The 17,946-nt window shown below is 45.4% G+C and overlaps 1 protein-coding gene across 2 annotated transcripts in view; it reads left to right on the top strand.

The window, feature by feature from the left end:
• Positions 1-17,946, top strand: part of Col4a1 (collagen type IV alpha 1 chain) — a 119,398-nt gene that overhangs the window by 38,733 nt on the left and 62,719 nt on the right. For both annotated transcript variants that reach the window (XM_034520011.2, XM_076913798.1), the window contains exon 2: positions 8,522-8,581. In XM_034520011.2, the coding sequence (XP_034375902.1) occupies positions 8,522-8,581 (60 nt within the window). The remainder of the gene's footprint in view (positions 1-8,521; positions 8,582-17,946) is intronic.

The following is a 17,946-nucleotide window of genomic DNA, read 5'->3' as shown; positions in this document are numbered from 1 at the left end:
AGGCTTGTGTTTCATTTTAGCGGCTGTCACATAGAAAGGGTGCAATTTTTTTTTCCATTTCTAAATTGAAAAACTGATTAAAAGTGAGCCTGGACAGGAATTCTCTTACATTTGGGCTCCCTCCTCGCTGGGTGGGATTAGTCTAAATTTTTCTCTAAAACATGCCTCACACCAGACAAGCAAGGTGAAAGGCCTCCCTGGCTACATAGGCGGACATTTTGTAGTCCCACTGGGATTGGGAAGTAACAGATCTTGAACCAAGACCTGCTTGTATATAAAAAGATTTGAGCAGCCTTCTGCTATCCTCCGGATTTTCCATCCTGGAGCAGGAAACTCACATCAAAATGGCAGCCACATTCCCCATGTGCCTAGATCACCACTACTATGTGTTCCTAGCCATTTCTCTTTGAGGTTCTCTGCCTCTCATCGGACCATGCGCATTCTTATCCCCACATATGGTTTATAACACTTCTTCCTGTTGGAATGTCCTCATTTGCTATCCTAGACTCTGGCTCATAGCTCTGTGACCCTGCTATCTCCATGAACCATATACAGGTGCCCTGTGGCCACACACGGTGTCCCCCACAAAAGGCACTCACTTCTGCCTTCCTTTCAAAGATTCCATGTTATGATGCAGTGATTGCCCCTGGAGGTACTAGTTTCATACACATCCTTCTCCTTCCTTTTGACAGGAGGGAGAGGACTGCTGTCCTCAGTCTTCCACAGAACAGGGAACAATTTGTGGCTTTCCTCTATCCTCATTTGTAGGCCTGACTCTTGTTGGATTTCAGGTTGGCAGGATGGACTGGGATGCAGCTTGGGAATTAGAACAAATCAGTGTTACTCCAGGCATGAAAGTCTTTGTTTTTCCTCGTGTAGGTAAACATAATGACGAATTAAACAAGCCTTAATAATGAGGCGAGTATGAGCCACTCTGTACGGCAAGCAGAATGAAAAATTGTCACATGGATTTGATGACAGTGTAAACAGTAATTGACAATAGGATTACTGAATAAGAGGATGGAACCTTTTATCATCTGTTGTGAAATGGGATATACTGAAGCTTGTGTTGGTTTCTCTGTCTTGCTTCCCCTCCACTCTCTTTACACCAGAGTAGTAAATGACACATTATCAGCATGATTTAAAATATTTAATCGTTCAGTGAATGACAGTGGGTTACTCCAGTCACTGGCTTCATGAATCCTTCTTTTTGAGCCGCGAGTCAATCATTCCTGAAATTTTTCCCTAGTCACTTAGGCTTCTTTCTTCCCCCTTTTCAGTTTGCTACAAACTAGGGCTCCTTAAAGGCTCAGCCTGTGGAATGCGGAAGGATAAATGATACATTGTTTCTGCGAACTCACATTGTGCGGGAAGAGAACTCTTCTGCTCTGTTGCGGCTCTCTGTAGTCTCCCAGAGAAAGGTGTTGAAAGATGGCCCTGACGATGGGAAATCGGAACTCTGAACAGAGCTGTAGGGTGTATATGATTGGCTTGGTGTAGAGTTAAACCAGACCTTGGGCTTGGAATGGGTTCCTGTAGTGTAAGAATGCACAGAGAGTGCCCTGGGTCACAGAGATAAGAAAAGGCATCAGGAATTCCCCAAGAGCTCCCAGATTCCACACATGACCCTTTAGGGATCTCTCTGAAGTACATCCCCAGAAAGATGGTGGGATTTGATCTGAAGGTCAGATGTAAGAAGTGATGGTAGGTGTCTGAATTCAAGGGCTGAAGCAGGACAGGAAGCTAGAGGTGTGGATGGAGCAAGGAAGAGATAGGGAGGGGGAGGAGGGAAAGGAAACCGAGAGGAAGGGGAGAGGAAGAGAAGAACGGGAACAAACTTGGTCATCATCCCCAAGATGGAGGAGATAGCTGTCCTCCATCTCTTCATGCCTGGCTGTGTAAATTTGCTCTCTCTTCAAGGACATCTGGGAAATCTTCACGTTCAGACATGTGTTGATGGTCTTTCAATGGCTATAGGATTGGGAGGGGAAGAGGAAGTGTCCTGACCTCATGGACCAGTGAGAAGAGCATGCAGGGACATGGGCCGCTGGGAGTAGTAGAGTGAAGGATGAGTTCTATCTGAAAGTAGGGACTTGCTGGGTCCATCTCTCTGTCCCTGGCTGGTGACTCAGAGTCATGGGACGCATCTCTCTAGGTCATGTCCACCTTGGGTCCCCATGGGCATACCCACTCACCAACTCATCATGCATGTGGCTATCCAATGTCCACTGTCACATGACATCTAATTATAGCCCCATCTGTCTGCAGCTGGAGAAAGACTATGCTGGAGACGAGGCGCTGGGCTTCATTATGTGTTCCCTCTGGGGTGTCCTCTTCCCCAGCAAGAACATTTGATGCCCGCCCCCATCCAGTGGGAGGAAGAAAAAGCAATGAAAATGAGTCACCAGAGTTGCATGATGGGACCAAAGTAGGACAGGAAGTGTGGTCACATGTTGGTAGGACTCGAAGCCAAGTCGACACCCTCGCCTCCGCAGCCTGTGGTGTTGGTGAGAGCCCACATGGGTTCTGCAACTCCATCTCAAAATGAGAAGCAGATGGGTCATAAATGGTGCAGGCTAGGCCTTAGTCGTATTATTGGGGGTGTGGGGAAGTAGGAGAGAGGAGCTGAACATTAGAAATTCAACTGGTTTGCTAATTTTTAATTTTATGTTTTGCCAAGAATGTATCAACGCTTGTAGTTGTTTTCAAACTGGAGCAGAGTTATTTTGTAAGTTTACAGGGTAGTAATGGTTGTTCTGTGTCTGCATTCCATTATCAAAAGACACAGAAATGATATTTCACTGAGCTAAATTCTCCATTCAGTTGAATGAAGATAAAGAACGGTTTTCACATCTCCTGGGAGTGTTTTTTTGTCTTAAAAAGCAAAACAAAGTTATAAAATAATGATATAAGTGCAGGCGATGGCGGGTGTGAGCCCCTTAGACTGCAGGGACAATCTTTTACCTTGAAATCAACCAGGCTTATTTTTTGGAAGTTCAAAAATGCTGTGCAAAAGTCAGTTTTTGGTTTGTTTTTTGGAGGCAGAGAGCTGGGGGCTCAGCATGAACTTAGCAAGCACCAGTGACCTATACTTCTGACCCTCCCTTACCTTTTGTTTTGAGACAGAATCTCCCTAAATTGTTCAGGTTGACCTTGAGCTCACTGTTGACCCAGGCAGACTCTGAACGTGGAATCCATCTGCCCCAGCTTCCCAATTAACTGGTACTACAAGCCTGTGAAAGCTGACTCAAATCTAATGTTTTAAACAGTTATTATTTAGGCTGTGATATTTGACTCTATATTGTGATCTCTATTTAGTCATATTAATTTTCTAGTTCTATACAGTTGAGGAGACATTCTATGGACATTGCCACTTTTGTACAGGGTTGCATCCCCTGACCACAGCACCCGGAGCGCATGAAGGGGCAGCTCGCCATTCATCCTTTTTTGGTGTATGCTTTTAGTTTTGCTCCAGCAGCCCGGAAATGCATTTTTTCCTCTTCACATATTTCTTTGGTTGGGTAAGTAAATTATTCTGAAGACCCCTGAGGAAGTGCCATGGCAGGAAGTACAGCAGGCTAGCGATATCCCCTAGGAACGTATTTTGACATTTTGCACAGGATAGGGAATGTGAGAACGAATCTGAAAGATAAGCTGTTGAGGCTTTACAGAGCTCCACATGTCCCTATTTGGAGGAATGGGAAACACATAAAAATTGTTCTAGCGGATGTTTAGTGTCCATCACCATCAGCAGCAAGGGAACGTCAGAAACGCAGGGACATCCTGTGTGCTCCTTCCAAGGCTGACTCTTGATAGCGCACATGTCACGGCTAGGGAATCTACAGGGCAGATCATCCCTCTATGTGGTAGCGTAGCACTGACAAGTGCTCCGCCTCGCTCACAGGGTGCTCTGACACAGCGAGCATCTTGTCACTGGTCTGTCACGTGGAGTCTGCAGTGATGTCTTAAGTTCAGAGACAACCTGGAAGAGTCTTCATTTCGCTGAAGGCAATTGGCCTCCATCTCTCTCGCCTACCTTCTTTGGCAGGAACACTGTGCACTGTGAAGTTGTCAACCTACCATAGTTTATGCCATCATGGCTGGTGGTTCTACTTTCCGGGAACCTTGATGGGAGTGTGTGAGAGAGTTTCACTAGTACAAGGGGTTTAATCTGTCCGAGAGGTTTGCAGAGATAGAGAATATAAAAGGTATTTGGTTTGGGGATTTTCCGCATTTCTTCAGTATTGTGCCTTCTGTTTCTGTTTAATGTTGCCTCTGCTATTGGAGCCTTGTGTGTGTCCATGTCTAAAGGGGGACTGGAGGTAGTACTGGTTACAGTCTTGTTACTATGACCAAATACAAGACAGGAAGCAACTTAAAGAGAGAAAGGGTGTACCCTGGCTCACATTTTGAATCCACCGTGAAGAGAGCATGGTAGCACATGGCTCCTCGGTGCCAGAGGTGTGCATTTGCTTCACACTGTGGTGGAACGAGAAATACAGAGAAAGAAGTTTAGCTGAGCTCTCAAGTCTCATGGCCCACCCTTAGTGACCCACTTCCTTCCTCATGGCCCTGACTCCTAATGGGCTCCATGCCCTGCCGACACAGCGCCATCAACTGGAGACTACATATTCAAATACCTGAGCCCAAGGAAGATGTCATTCAAACCACGACACAGGACTTGGGAAAAGCAGTTTGCTCTCCTGCCTGCTTCCATGTAGAGATCTTTTCATGCTCCCATTTCTAGCTGCATGGTGGGTCTGGTGGGTGTGGTGGACAGGACTTTCGGAAGTGACGTGGTTTTCATTCAGTTCCCTCCAGTTCTGAAAACTTACTGTTGTTATTGTTGTGAGTTCAAAAGCCCTCTGTGGTGCTTTCCTCTGTGGAGTTGGGTTCTCTACTCTCTAGTCTGTGGATGGTCGACTTCTGTGAGAGAGACTAAGTCTCATATGGTTTGACCTTTGAGGTTATGCGGCCACATTCCAGGGCTCAAGTGGGCAGCATTCCTGACCCACTTCCTCCTGCCTGTATCTCATGGGAAGAGAGAACAGGACTTAGCTAATCCAATTGACCCTAGGAGGGGAAGGGACTGTGCAATTCACAGAATGTTCCAGTTCCCGTTCTAGAATCTGAAACAGATGGGGCTGGGAGCTGGTAGATGGGACCGACCCAGTGTGCTCCAGACATGGAGAAGAATGAGCAGGCCTTGTAAAGTCCTTCAGATCTGGAGCCAAAGGGGGCACCGCTGGGCTTGCAAACTGCATGCAACTTTCCATTGTGCTGAGGGGCCTCAGGAAGTCATGAAGTTTGTGACACAACCATTCTCATGTGAAGTCCCCAACAACCTCAAACCTGTGCAAGTCATCAAGTCATGGCAGGTTACCATTCACAGAAAGGACTGTGAACAAAGGCTCCTGTTTTAATTAGTTATTTCAGAAGTAAATGTCAATCTGTCAGGACAGGGTCTCACCATCCTACCTGTACTGGTTTTCCCTCTGTGTCCCGGAGTGCAGCAGGACACGCCCCTGTGTCGGGCCACTTTATAAAAATGTAAATCATTAAGGACCAGAATAGAGACATTTCAGCCTTAATCCTACGTAACAAAGTCAACAAGCACCACAGAATTTGTGGTTGTTTTTCTAAAACCTGATGTTTGTTTCCAATCAAGTCATTTACATAAGATGTAAGGTCAACCAGAATATGACACCCATGGAAAGCGTGGTCTTCAGTTCGTCTCTTGGTTGGGTTGGTGGTCTTTTGCCTGCAATGCCAGCCAGCACCAAGAAGGCGACGCAAGAGGATTTAGAGTTCTAGGCCAGCCTCACTTATATAATGAGATCCTGTCTCCACCCCCCACCTCCAAACATTTTTTTTTGTTTTTTTTTTTTTTTTTTAACTTTCTGAAAAGCAGATAGATCATAATTTAGATGATATTAGAACAATCAACTCTTCTGAATTGCTTTCTGGGGACCAGCACTTGGTAATAAGATTTCCTGTATGCCTAAAATTGAGAAAGATTTCATATGTCAATAAAGATAGATGTGTTGTCTCTGGAATCAGATATTTTTGTGTCTATGCTGTGGGAGGAGGGTGTGCTCTATCTCTTTGGTTTGGTTCTAGATTCTGTCAAGAGTTTCTTAAGACCTGGAGTAGGTCCCAGCCAAGATGCCTATTAGTTACACACCCCTCCGGGCTTCTGTATTGTAAGCCTTGGCCTTCACTGTCTCTGCCCAGGGCAGGGATTGGGATGTCTCTTGTACTTATGTAATCCACTGATGGGCATTGGAACAACTCTGGGAAATTGATTAGAAGGCTTCCTTCAGGGTGAATGGAATTGAGCTTCCTAGATGCCAGGAGCTGCAGACAGAAAGTTCCAGCCTCACCACACAGCTGTCTTTAGCTTCTCTTCAAATGTGATATTTCAAAGGAACTGCCCTTGGCTTTCACAGAGGAAATATGGCAACCAGAGGCTGTTGTTGAGTCTGCTAAATGTGGATGATTGGGAGCCATTTCTCACACAGACCCTGCAGCTCCTGGAGTCTCTTGTTGGGCTCGTTTCTCTGAGTGAAATCAATGGGGGAAAAGGCGAAGCCCTACAGACGCTATCACATGGGCTGAACGGCTCTTGCTTCAAAGCAGTAGCTATATATAGGGAATGGCTGACACCAACAAGGAGGAATGCCTGCCACCCTCAGGAGACTTGCAATTGCATACCTTCTAGTGTCCATGACCCCGAAGCCTAGACAGATCCAGTAATGGGTGACATGCCTCTGGTTGATTAATTAGTAACCTCCTTTCTTAGTGTGGGCTTTCCTACCCAGGAACTTTTGATAAAACAGCCCAAAACAGCTCCATAGCAAGCTCAGGTTGTGGTTAAAGGCACAGGGTATCCCATGATACCCTAAATCAACATTTCATGGTGTGTGTGTGTGTGTGTGTGTGTGTGTGTGTGTGTGTGTGTGTTGGGGTGGGGAGGTAGTCAGAGATGGGGACAGTTAAGTCAGCTGAAGTCCCTCAGAGTTTTTCTCTGTGTGTTCTAGAAGGTTCTTCTTAAGCTCAGGCTAATGACTTTAGCCCTGGTGGTGACTGGAACTCAAATTCAGAAGCAGGCAGAACACAGGGAGGCTCCTGACATTTGAAATGTCAGCAGGACTATGAGAACACAGGCTGAAATGTCTGGATTGTGAGTCAGAGAGAGGAACAGATCTGACCACTGGGCTTTACTTGGATAGCTGTCAAGTGTCCCCATCTACAAAATATAAAATTAAGAACAGCTCACCGTCCTGGAGGTACTTGCTGGGCTCTAACATAAAATAAGTATCTCCAGATGGGATTGTTTTGGGCAGAGGATCTCCATGGTGATGCAACTTCGAGGATGCTGTTAAAAATACAGGCTTCTTGTGAGCCAGGGACCATTATTAGCACACGTTTATTTTGAAGGAACCATTACCACCTGAAGCAGAATATGGGTCTAAATTTTATTTCCAAGCTGACACGGCACCTCTAATAAAGCTCGCTAAATGGTTCACCCTGTGTCCTCTCCTCCCTTTTAACACCACATCGCTGTCTATAACGTTTTAAAACTTGGATTCTGCCAAGTGCTTTGTGAAATGTGGAGTCTATGTCTCATTCTTTGTTTTTTCTCTTCTTGGCCACTTTATGTGCCGGAAGCTGGGTTGGGTCCAGATTTCAATCTTGTCTTAGCATGTTATGTTAAACCTCTCTACTTTGTGTCCATACCTGTGGGGCTGGGATGCTTTTTTACATATGATGGTTGCTAGATTCTCACTGGGCATTTGAGGAGGTTCCCCTCCATCTCTTACTGATGCAGTCAACCACAAATTCGGTTTGTAATAGGTTTCTTTAGATGAATATCCAAGCTTTCATTTAGTTTAAATAGTTGGGTATAAAAGTCAGCTCATTCCCTGATTCTTTCTCTAGTCTTTCACAGAGCTCCAAGTCTCTGGAAACACAAGGGGCCCACCTCAAGGAGCCCTGGTTCTCTTGTAATCTTAGGTGTGAAGCAAAAGGCTGAGCCTTTGTTTGCCTTGCAACACTGTTCACACAATCCCTAGGTGAGTCTGTCTCTAACAAAGGACAGCCAGTTTTGTCACATGTATCATTGTATCACTGAGTCCAAGGCCGTGAGCCCTAGGACCCAGGGATTTCTCTATGAAGTGTGTGACTCCATGTTATTCACCTCCAGGTCAAGTGGTGGGTGCTGGGGGGGGACTTCTTTTGTAAATGGATGAAGATGCTGATGTCATAATTCAAATCTTTTTAGACATTACGTTCATTTATTTATTATGGGTAAATGTGTGTACCTGTGCCTCGTCACACGTGTTAGTCAGAGGACAGAGGACAGCTGGCCAGGGTGGGTTCTCTCCCTCCATCACGTGGGTCCTTGGAGTTGGTGCAAGTGCCTTTATCCACAGACCCATCTCACTAGCTCTCCATTCAGATCTTGACAGTACTTTGAAAGTGATCTCCTGTTTAAACTTGATTTCTTTCTTTCCTTCAGGGTGATTGTGGTGGTTCTGGCTGTGGAAAATGTGACTGTCATGGCGTGAAGGGACAAAAGGTAAGAGCACACACTTCATGATCCTGTCCAAAGGCTGCCCCATCCCCTAGATCATGAACCTAACTGTATAATCAGCAGCTTGGGGTCAACTTCCTTTCTGCTTTCCCGAGCAGCCCAAGGGAAGCAAAGTGTTTAACAGTGTTCTGAGCAACGCTATCACTGTCCCAGGAGTTCTCCAGGGATCACCGTCATCAGTGACTCGTGGCGTGGAAAGTCTGGATAGTCTCCTCATGTTGTCTGTGGTAGAGCAAGTGCACTGTGCACTAACTTTGACTCAATGGTACTTTTTGGAATTGATGGATAAGCCCCAAATTCAGTGTATTTTTGAAAGAAAAAAGTTCCTATATGCTTTGAAGGCTTTCTGTTTGAATTAATATTTTTAAAACAAATTTTCATCTTTTACATACTTGTCATATATATATACATATAATATGTGTATATATATGTATATATATATACATATATATATGTATATATATATATACATATATATGCACTTGTTTCTCAAATTTAAAACAACAACTCTCTGAACAAGCTCTCTTCCCTCTTATTTAAGAATCGTAGATCCAGGAAAAATATTTTTCTTGATTTTTTTGGTGGGCCAAACTCTCCTTTTAATTTTTAAATACAATCTCATTATTTGACAATTTTATGCATGTGTATAATGGAGCTTGATTCTACCTGCGCCAATCGTTCCTTTCCCATCATCCCTCAGACCACACTGTGCGCGTCTGGTATTTGAAGTCAGGAGTTCTAAATGACACACAAATGTCTTCAATTCCCAAGGACCTTTTTTCCCCACTTACATTTTAAAACATCTACACATTAAATTCATTTGGGCTTGTTTTTTCTTAGAAATTGGATGGGAGAAACTCATAGCTCAGAGAGAGTAACAGCTACCTAAGTGGGAGAGACTGAAAGCCAGAGAAAGGTTGTGGTCAGTTTTTTTTATGCATTCTTCCAAAGTCTCCAAGGGACGCTGGGCAGTGTTATAGTGCCCAGTCCCTTCTGTGGACATTGGAGGATCTGGGGTGAATAGCACATGGCTTTATGCTGTGTCAGGCTCTTGAGTTGCAGGTAGATCTGAACCTGTCACCAAGCAATCCATACAATGCCAGACACATATCCTTTGACTTTCAATGGTCACCCTGAATTGCTATTGTCTCCACTGCCCAGGAGACCCCTTTATATTCAAATTAGGCAACTGATTTGGCCTTTCATATAATGGTTTTGTGTTCTCCTGGTGGATATGTGGAAATGCATCTTAAACTGATAGGGTTTGCATGCTTGATTAGGGCCTGGATATTTTTGCTTGATAAGGATTCCCTCTGTTAGCCCAAGGGATGGTAAAGGCATCCAGTCCCCGACATCTGCTTTATGCATGAAAGTTAAGCATTTGTGCACTGCTGGAATAGGGCCTGTTTAAGAAGTCTTTCTAATCATTTGGCCATAGCAGTCCTGATTTATAAAAAACTACAACTGGTCTGGAGCATGCTAGGACAGCTTCCTGGGTGAAGTAGGATCAGGGCCACCAGGTCTATTTGGATATACGTTAGAATCTGATGTCCACACAAATTAACATAGTGGAAAACTATGTTAATTTATGTTCATTCATCACTGGAAACTGCCCATGTCCTATTGATGAACACTATAATAGCAAAGCTTAGTCTTTCTGCCTTAGTGATTCATGAGGGCCTTCCTGCAGTCCTGGGTGGACAGAGAGTATTAACTAAGCCGTGTGGGTATCTCGAATCTTCATAGAACACTTTAACCCAGCGGTTACCCAGACCCTTGCCAAAGATGTGGGAGGAAACACATTTCCCTGTCGCTACTCATTACACTGCCTGTGATTCATGACCCCCCTCCACACGCTTGGTCTGAACCACAGAGATAATGTCATCACATAGAGTGCTCCCTCACACTGCTGTCTGTCCGTCTAACAAGCATGTGGTATCAGATCTGAAAGGGTTGGAGATAGGGCCAGTCTGGAAGCAATTGTTCTGTTTCTAGCTTGAAAATCTGGGAAGCATTTGGTGTAGTGTTAGAAGTAAGCATACACGGGAGAGCTTTCCCCCTTGGGGGTAGATGACTGGCTTGTGGCTTGACCAGATGCTGAGCCGCCATAGATGTTTGACAGTTACGCAGATACCCTGTTCAACTTAACGGATGTCTTCGCACAGACAACAGCTGTTGCTCACAGACACTAGAGCTAAGCTTAGGTGTGTCAGAGTGGAAAAGAAAAGGTGGGAACTTGGTTTTCCATGTCTACACTAGCTCACGTATCGTGAGGAGCACTTTTTAAAACATGTTACCATGACGCTTACCTTACCATGGAAGAAAACAGCTAGTGCAGATTCTATACTTGGTCTCTACATTTTGAGTGTGATTTTTTTCCCTCCTGTGGAAGTTCTTGTGCATCGAGGAGTATCTTGCAGCCTCCCAGGTCTCTACACAGTCAGAAGCACGATGCACTACTGTGATGAAGAGAGATGTCCCTAGATATAGCTAAATACGTCTTGGAGTAGAGAATATAGAACAACCGGATTCACCCACACTTAGCAGCTGCTAGTTGCAGCCCTGCTTGGTTTCATTCATAATGTTAGGTTGTTGCACATCTACAAGATCAATGCTGCCCTCTAAACCAATAGTGGTCGGAACCATGTCCCCCGAGAACTCAGCCTGTTACCCTCAGGTTGTGGGCAGCCCTTCCAGGTCTTGTTTTCAGAGTCAGTGAGGATGTCAGACTGTTAGGCAAGCAGACCACCGGGAATTATGCTGTGACAGGGAGGTGGACAGGTGAACCCTGTGTTGCAGTTCCTCCCCCTTGAGATAGGTTGTGAGGATTCTACCTAGATTAATAGCATCTAGTCAATCTCAGGAAAGGTCTGTTCCTCCCATCAAGGGAATCAGTTTAGGGATATGCCAAGAGATGCAGAGCTACATACACCTCCCTCTCAGTGAGAATTCCCATAGGAAACTCTTTCACCCAGGTCACCTTTGAGGAAATTCATAGCTCTGTTTGGGCTTGGTACCTCCTTGGCTTGTTGTGGTGGCAAATATGGCCTTATTAAATATGTAGTCAAGACCCAAGTCTAAGACCATGGGCATAGAGGCGCTCTAGCTGTCCCTACACATTCTGCAGGCTCCCTAGAGCTCGAGTAGGCTTGCCTGTCTGTCTACGGGAGTGTGATGATGGGTTGGCTTGTGTACAGTTGCACCTTTTCTGGTTGCTCAGAGCATAGGGTTAAATCCCATGTCAAAGACATGCTGAGTAGAGGCAAAGCCCTATCCACAAGGAATGCTTGCTCATTATTGCCGATCCTCAGAAGAGAGGTGGAATTTTCCAGCCTTTCAAATCTAGGTACTGCTTCACACTGCCTGTCCCTCATCCCTGCAGGGCCATGCCTCCTGTCTCAGAACCGGAAATTCTCTGATTCTGAGAACGTCGTGGCTTACATTCTAGTCATTTTTGGGCTGTGCTGTGATGATCACTAAAGATGCCTTAGGCCATAACATCACTTTTAAGATGCAAGACTTTACCCCCTCTGCATCACAAACACAGACTGCTTTCTTAGTCATCATTAGGTCTGAGGTGACATTCTCTCCCAAGGCAAGGATTGTACTTCTTTTTGGTATCTTTGGAGAATTTAGTAATCTTCCATTTACAAATGCATTCATTTTGTTGATTAAAAAAAATAGAAAACACCTTGGTTGTGATTTTATTATGAAATACGAATGTAGGAGCATGATGCTTTCATATATTCTGCTTTACATATGGGTTAATGGCTCTTTTTCTACTTTTTTGTCATTCTCTGTGTCTGTGTATAATTGCATAAATAGAGGCCCTTAAGGATGATGGGACAAGATTATATTTTTATGAGTAATAGAATATTGTACATTTATTTTCCATAAATTAAGCTACAACAAGTATATCATTTAAACATTAAGAGGTAGCCTATTTCTTCCTAGGAAATACATTGTTTTCTGTAGCCACTGAACACACTCTTGTGAAGATTCTTTGAGACTTTGGGCCAGTTAACTGATTTGAATGAACAGCAGGTTATTCATAAGAATAAACAAGTTTATTACACGTTTTCTCTGAGAAGATACTTCAAAGAGTTTCGATTAGTAGAATATAGTGTGTTTGAAAAGAAAATCTGCTTTCTTATTTTCAGTGTATGAGGTATATAAAATTAAACCGCACAAAAGAAATGCCACTGCACACTGTAAGATAGTAACAGGCTTTCTTACTAGGCGTAGGTTAGTGTGTGCCCCAAGAGTCTTTAAGGCTGTCCCTAACATCTTTGAGCATGGTGGGATGTCTTTCTATTTGTCAGGGTTCTGAAAAGTCTGAAGAGACAGTGAATGGTATTCTGTTCCGTTTCTCTAAATGTGGTCCCTGGCTGCCTTCGGGATGTCAGTACACATCTCTGGTTTGGGTAGATTGTGAAGGCACCATTTGGGAAACAGTAGTAAAGCACACATTTTTGCTGCAGGTGGCTTGGAACCCTTTCCCATCAATTATCCCCAAGGAACCTTCTGGGTGTGGTACAGCATGTGTGTCCCTACCCCTCGTACTTGGGAGCAGTAGGCAGGTACTTTTGTTTGCTGCTCTTGACTCTGGAGGGGGTTCCTCCATCTCGAAAGGAGTGGCTTTCTTCAAGCCACTTAGGCTAGGTGCTCAGACGAGAATGTGCCCAGAGCTAGTGTGAAACCAGAAATCCCACTTAGGAAGCTAAACACTCCGGAGTGCAGGGCATGCCTGACAGGGCAGCGGGGCTAGTAGTTTTCAGAGTTAAGATAAATATGAGGAACATTTGCTTGCTGGCTCAACTCACAACAGGTTCATAGACTGCAAACCAGCCTCACACCCTGTGAACTCCTCCATTCTGACAGAGATGGAGACCAAGTGACCAGCTGGCAGCTCCCAGGACTCAGACTGAGATCTCAGGCAGCCTGTCAGTCACAGCAGAGCTGGGGTGGGCTTTGTTGTTTCTGCTGGAGGAAGTGTGAGCTGCACTTGGGAGGCCACTCTGGAAGCAATAACCAACCGCCCACTTCCAGCCCACCTCTTATTCTGTTGACCATTTCCAAAATCATCACCCTGTGACTTCCAGAAGAACCTGACTCCTGTACCCGATGTCCCAACTTTCCCAAACACTCAGTGTTCTGAAGCTAACTGCTTTTCCTGTAGTGCATTTCCTTCTAAGTTCTGCCCAGGCTACCCCACCCCACTCCTTGCCAAGAGTCCTTAGTCAGGTCTCACTACAGGGTGTTCTGTATGAAATGTTACTGCATTTCTGAGAAGGCAGAGCTCCCCAGGGCTTGGTTGTGTCTGGCTCCAGCTCTCTGGGCCATGCATGTTTGTCTGCAGGCTCTGGGGATCTTCTCTTCCCGTTTGGTGGGTGATATGGGCCAGCACACACTCGTCCTTTTCCATGTGTATCTGCTGTCTTGTCCTGCCAAGATTCTTTCCAGATGTTCCTATTTCCCATTTCCTCACACTGCGCATGAATCATCCTCTGGCTCCCTGATCGTGAGAATCGGCGTGGGTTCTCACAGTCACCTACTTTTGTCTTTTTTTTGGATAGAATTTTAAAAGGATTTCATAAGAATTGTCAGAGTCCCGGGACACATTGACAGTTTGCCACAGGGAAGCCACTAAGAGGGATCCCTACCCACGTGGGTGTGTCTCAGTCTGCACACTGTGTCCAGTCCTGTCTCCCTGGTGTATCAGTACCCATTAAGGAACCTCGAGCTGCCTCTGCCACTGCTCGCACTGATCAGCCTAGATCCCAACATTAATGTCCACGTGCCTCTTGGTCGTGTGCTTCCGAGGCCCTTAGACCGTGGGGGTGACCCTCCACCGCTTTCCACTTGCAGCTGTTTGGAACGTAGCTCCTCCAGCACAGCTTGGAACATAGTGAGTGGGTTTGGTTCCCATGTTCAGAAACAGCAGTAGGGAATTTAGTGCCTTGATAGGACAAGAGGTTGGCTCCTGACTCTGGCTAAGACGTCCATGGCCCTGAACATGAAATGTAGCCCTAGATCTGTAACGTTCAGCTTTGATTGGAAGTGGATTTTCCTGGAAGATTGGCCATGGAATCCAGCCAATCCACAATAGAGTCCCATCTTGTGGCTTTAACAGCCTGGCATTTCACACGAGACTACACTGCATCCATCGGTGAGGCAGGCATCGGCAGTTCTTGTCTTGATTATACTAGGCCAACATGACAATATTTTCTTTATGTAGCAGTGAACGCAACATAACATTGGCTGTCAGGAGAAAAACTTTCAAAGGGGGCAAAAGGAGGTCGTGTGTTTTAATTAAAGATCAAAGACTTTTGTAAAATGCTAGTTAATCTGTTGAACATTTTAAAAAACTGGATTCCTTTTAGAGAATTTCATATATGAGTACTGTATTTACATAATTTTTCCCTTTCTCTCCTTCCTCCCACTCTTCCCAACCCCCCATACTTTTCAAATACATCTTATTATTTAATTATTGTTCATATATGTATGTATATATGTATACATGCATAAGTATATATGTATATACAAATACTGATAAATAAAGTGTTTTGAGAAAAAAAAAAGATCAAAGACTTACCCCGCCTAAGCCCTGACAAATGAAAACCTTGTCTCTGGATTTCCCTGTTGTCTGTTGGTTGCTGTCAGGAGTACAAAGCATATACCTCCAGGCAGGAGTCAGGCTGATAATAAAGATGGAGTGTGGGCATTGGGGGCTATACCCTCAGACGACATTAACACAGCCCCAGGTCCTTGTGAACTGGTTGGAGCATGGTGGGCAGTTAAACAAAGGGAGAATCAAGGTTAACGAGCATACCATATGGCTTTGGGGAAGTGGCCCCTCTTGTATTTTTTCCCTTTTGGCAAATCCATTATGATGTCAAGGGCACACCTCAACCCCATGTCCGCGTACAGTTTAGCATACCTCCTGGCTAATTAGACAATTTTTATAAAGGTAATATTCAATGTTTCTCAACCTTCCTAATGCTGTGACCCTTTAAGGTAGTTTCTCATGTGGTGGTGACCCCCCCCCCCATACATTGTTTCATTGCTACTTCTTAGCTATAATTGTGCTACTGTTATAAATCATAATATGAATATCTAATATGCTATCCCAGTGAAAGAGTAGTTTGACCCCCCCAAAGGGTCATGACACACAGGTTGAGAACCATTACTTGGCTTCACATTAAAGCCACTCAATTTCTTCCCATGAGGTTCAAGTGAGAGGGTGGTGTTTGGCCGGGGGGTGGGGGGGAAGGGGAAGGTGTGTTCTCTAAGGCACTGCAATGAAACCATTCCCTCAATGGGACGTCAAGCCCCTCAGTGGGATCCCCTGTTCGTCCTGATGATCGACCCATCTGTTAATAAAGGATACTTTTAGAAATGGCTGCTAGCTGGGACTTTCTCACGTATTTCCTGGGACCACAAAGGCTTGTCCAGTGTCCTGCTGAAGCATTTCACATCCAGAAGTCAGCTCGTGGCTCTGGGTGAGTGGATCATGGCTCTTGAGGTGATGTGAATTCCAGGGTCTAAATTACCCAGCTCCAGGATTGGTTTGGAATTAATTTCCTCTGGAAGCTAGACTAAGGGATTACAGGGCCACAGGAAACCCCCTGAGCTAGGTTTCTCAGCACTTCAGCGCTCTGTCCCTCTCCCCTGTGTGAGCTCTTGGTGCTCCCAAAGCACTGGAAGGCTTTGGGAGTGGTTACTCAGGCAGGCAGCCCTTACCACATAACCACAGTGGAGGGAGCAGGAATGCAGCAAGCTGGGCACTCTGCTTGGGCTGAGAAGAGCAGAAGGAAGACCCTGAAAGCAGCAGTGTGCTCGGCTGCACTTGAGCAGCCTCTGAACTTTACTTTCCCTACTGCACCCCGAGTTTACCCACAGTGGACTGGGGTACATTTTCACCATGGGAGCTTGTTTAAAAGCAGGAGTGTCTTGTCCCACCATGCTATGGTACTCTAATCTAATCAGATGCTTATTTATTTTATTTTATTTATTTATTTTTTTTGTGGATGAAAAGAAAGGCCCTGAAGACTTATCCCTAGACCATGTTCTTACCTAGAATGCCAGGATATTTTCTCCAGAACCTTTCCTGCTGTCCTGAGGAATCTTATAAACTGTCATGATTCATCCCTGCGGGTGATTCAGGCCTGCTCTCCACTCTGCCTCGGGCTGATAAGGGTTTGGAGCCCCAGGGTGTTGGTGTCTTGTTCAGAGGTCCTTGGTGGAAAGTCACACTGTCCATTCCTGGACCACACACAGTGTTGGGAACAGACTGGTGTAGGCCGTGTCACCTCAGCCTGGTTCTGTAAGGGCACCCTCCTCCCAGCTTTCTTCCTCCTGGCCTCCCTCTTCCCGGCCTCCCCATCCTACCTTAGAAAGGGGACACTCACTTCTTTCAGAGACAACAAGGGGCGATTAATTGAGCATCTTGTCTCTCAGGGCAGGAACAGTTGAGGGGACTTTATTTACTTCCAGCTGAGCATAACATTGTAACCTCTGATTGAGGTTATAGTAACGGTTTTCTTTCTTATGGGTTTTTAATTGCTTGCCTCTATTGAGGAGCAACATTCTTTGGGGGCTGGTGGTTCCAAGGCCTGATGATAAGAGCTGGGCCTGAGATGTCGTTCATCCAAGGCTTGTTGCTGGGCCCTAGACTATCCCTTTACCGTTCTTGAAAATTCTCTCATGCTCCTCCCTGGGTTACTAGTCCTTTCCCAGTATTCTCTCCCCCTCTGTCTGCTCACGGCACAGGTTTCCCTGATCTAGGGTGATCACCAGACCTGTGAGCCAGAGGTATAAATCAGTTTTGGGATGTGAATATCAGAAAAGGGGGATCAGAGACCCTGATATTTTACATATAGTATCAGGATGGTTTTCTTTGTCATAGTCTGTTTAAGATACTGTTGTAACAGAGCATCCCAGACTAAGTGACTTGAAATGTAACTCTGGAGGCAGGAAGTCTGAGGTCAGGGACTCCTTGTCTGATAATGGCCCACTTCCTCACAGACAGGTGTTCCCGTGGTATACTCAGGGTGGGAGAGACCATGAGCTCCCTAGGTTCTGGGGGTTCCTCCTTGACCTCATCACCTTCCAGAGCCTCCTTTGCCCGCTTCGTCACACCACCACCTGGGGACTAGAACTCAACACATGAATGCTGCCTTCAGATGTGAGGTCCAGCTGGGGAGGAGGACATGTCTGTCTTTACTTCACCTGTCCCCTCGGGTGGACAATGCAGGGCAGCTGTTCATGCAGCTGTTTATGTGGTCCTCTCTGTCTAACACAGTCCTTCATGGTGATGCTCACAGGAGAGACATCTGACTTCATGTCCT

Source organism: Arvicanthis niloticus, chromosome 16, assembly GCF_011762505.2.
Source record: "Arvicanthis niloticus isolate mArvNil1 chromosome 16, mArvNil1.pat.X, whole genome shotgun sequence".
NCBI classification, from domain to species: Eukaryota; Metazoa; Chordata; class Mammalia; order Rodentia; family Muridae; genus Arvicanthis; species Arvicanthis niloticus.
The sequence above is the reverse complement of the archived record's forward strand: the minus strand, read 5'-3'. Positions and strand labels throughout refer to the sequence as shown.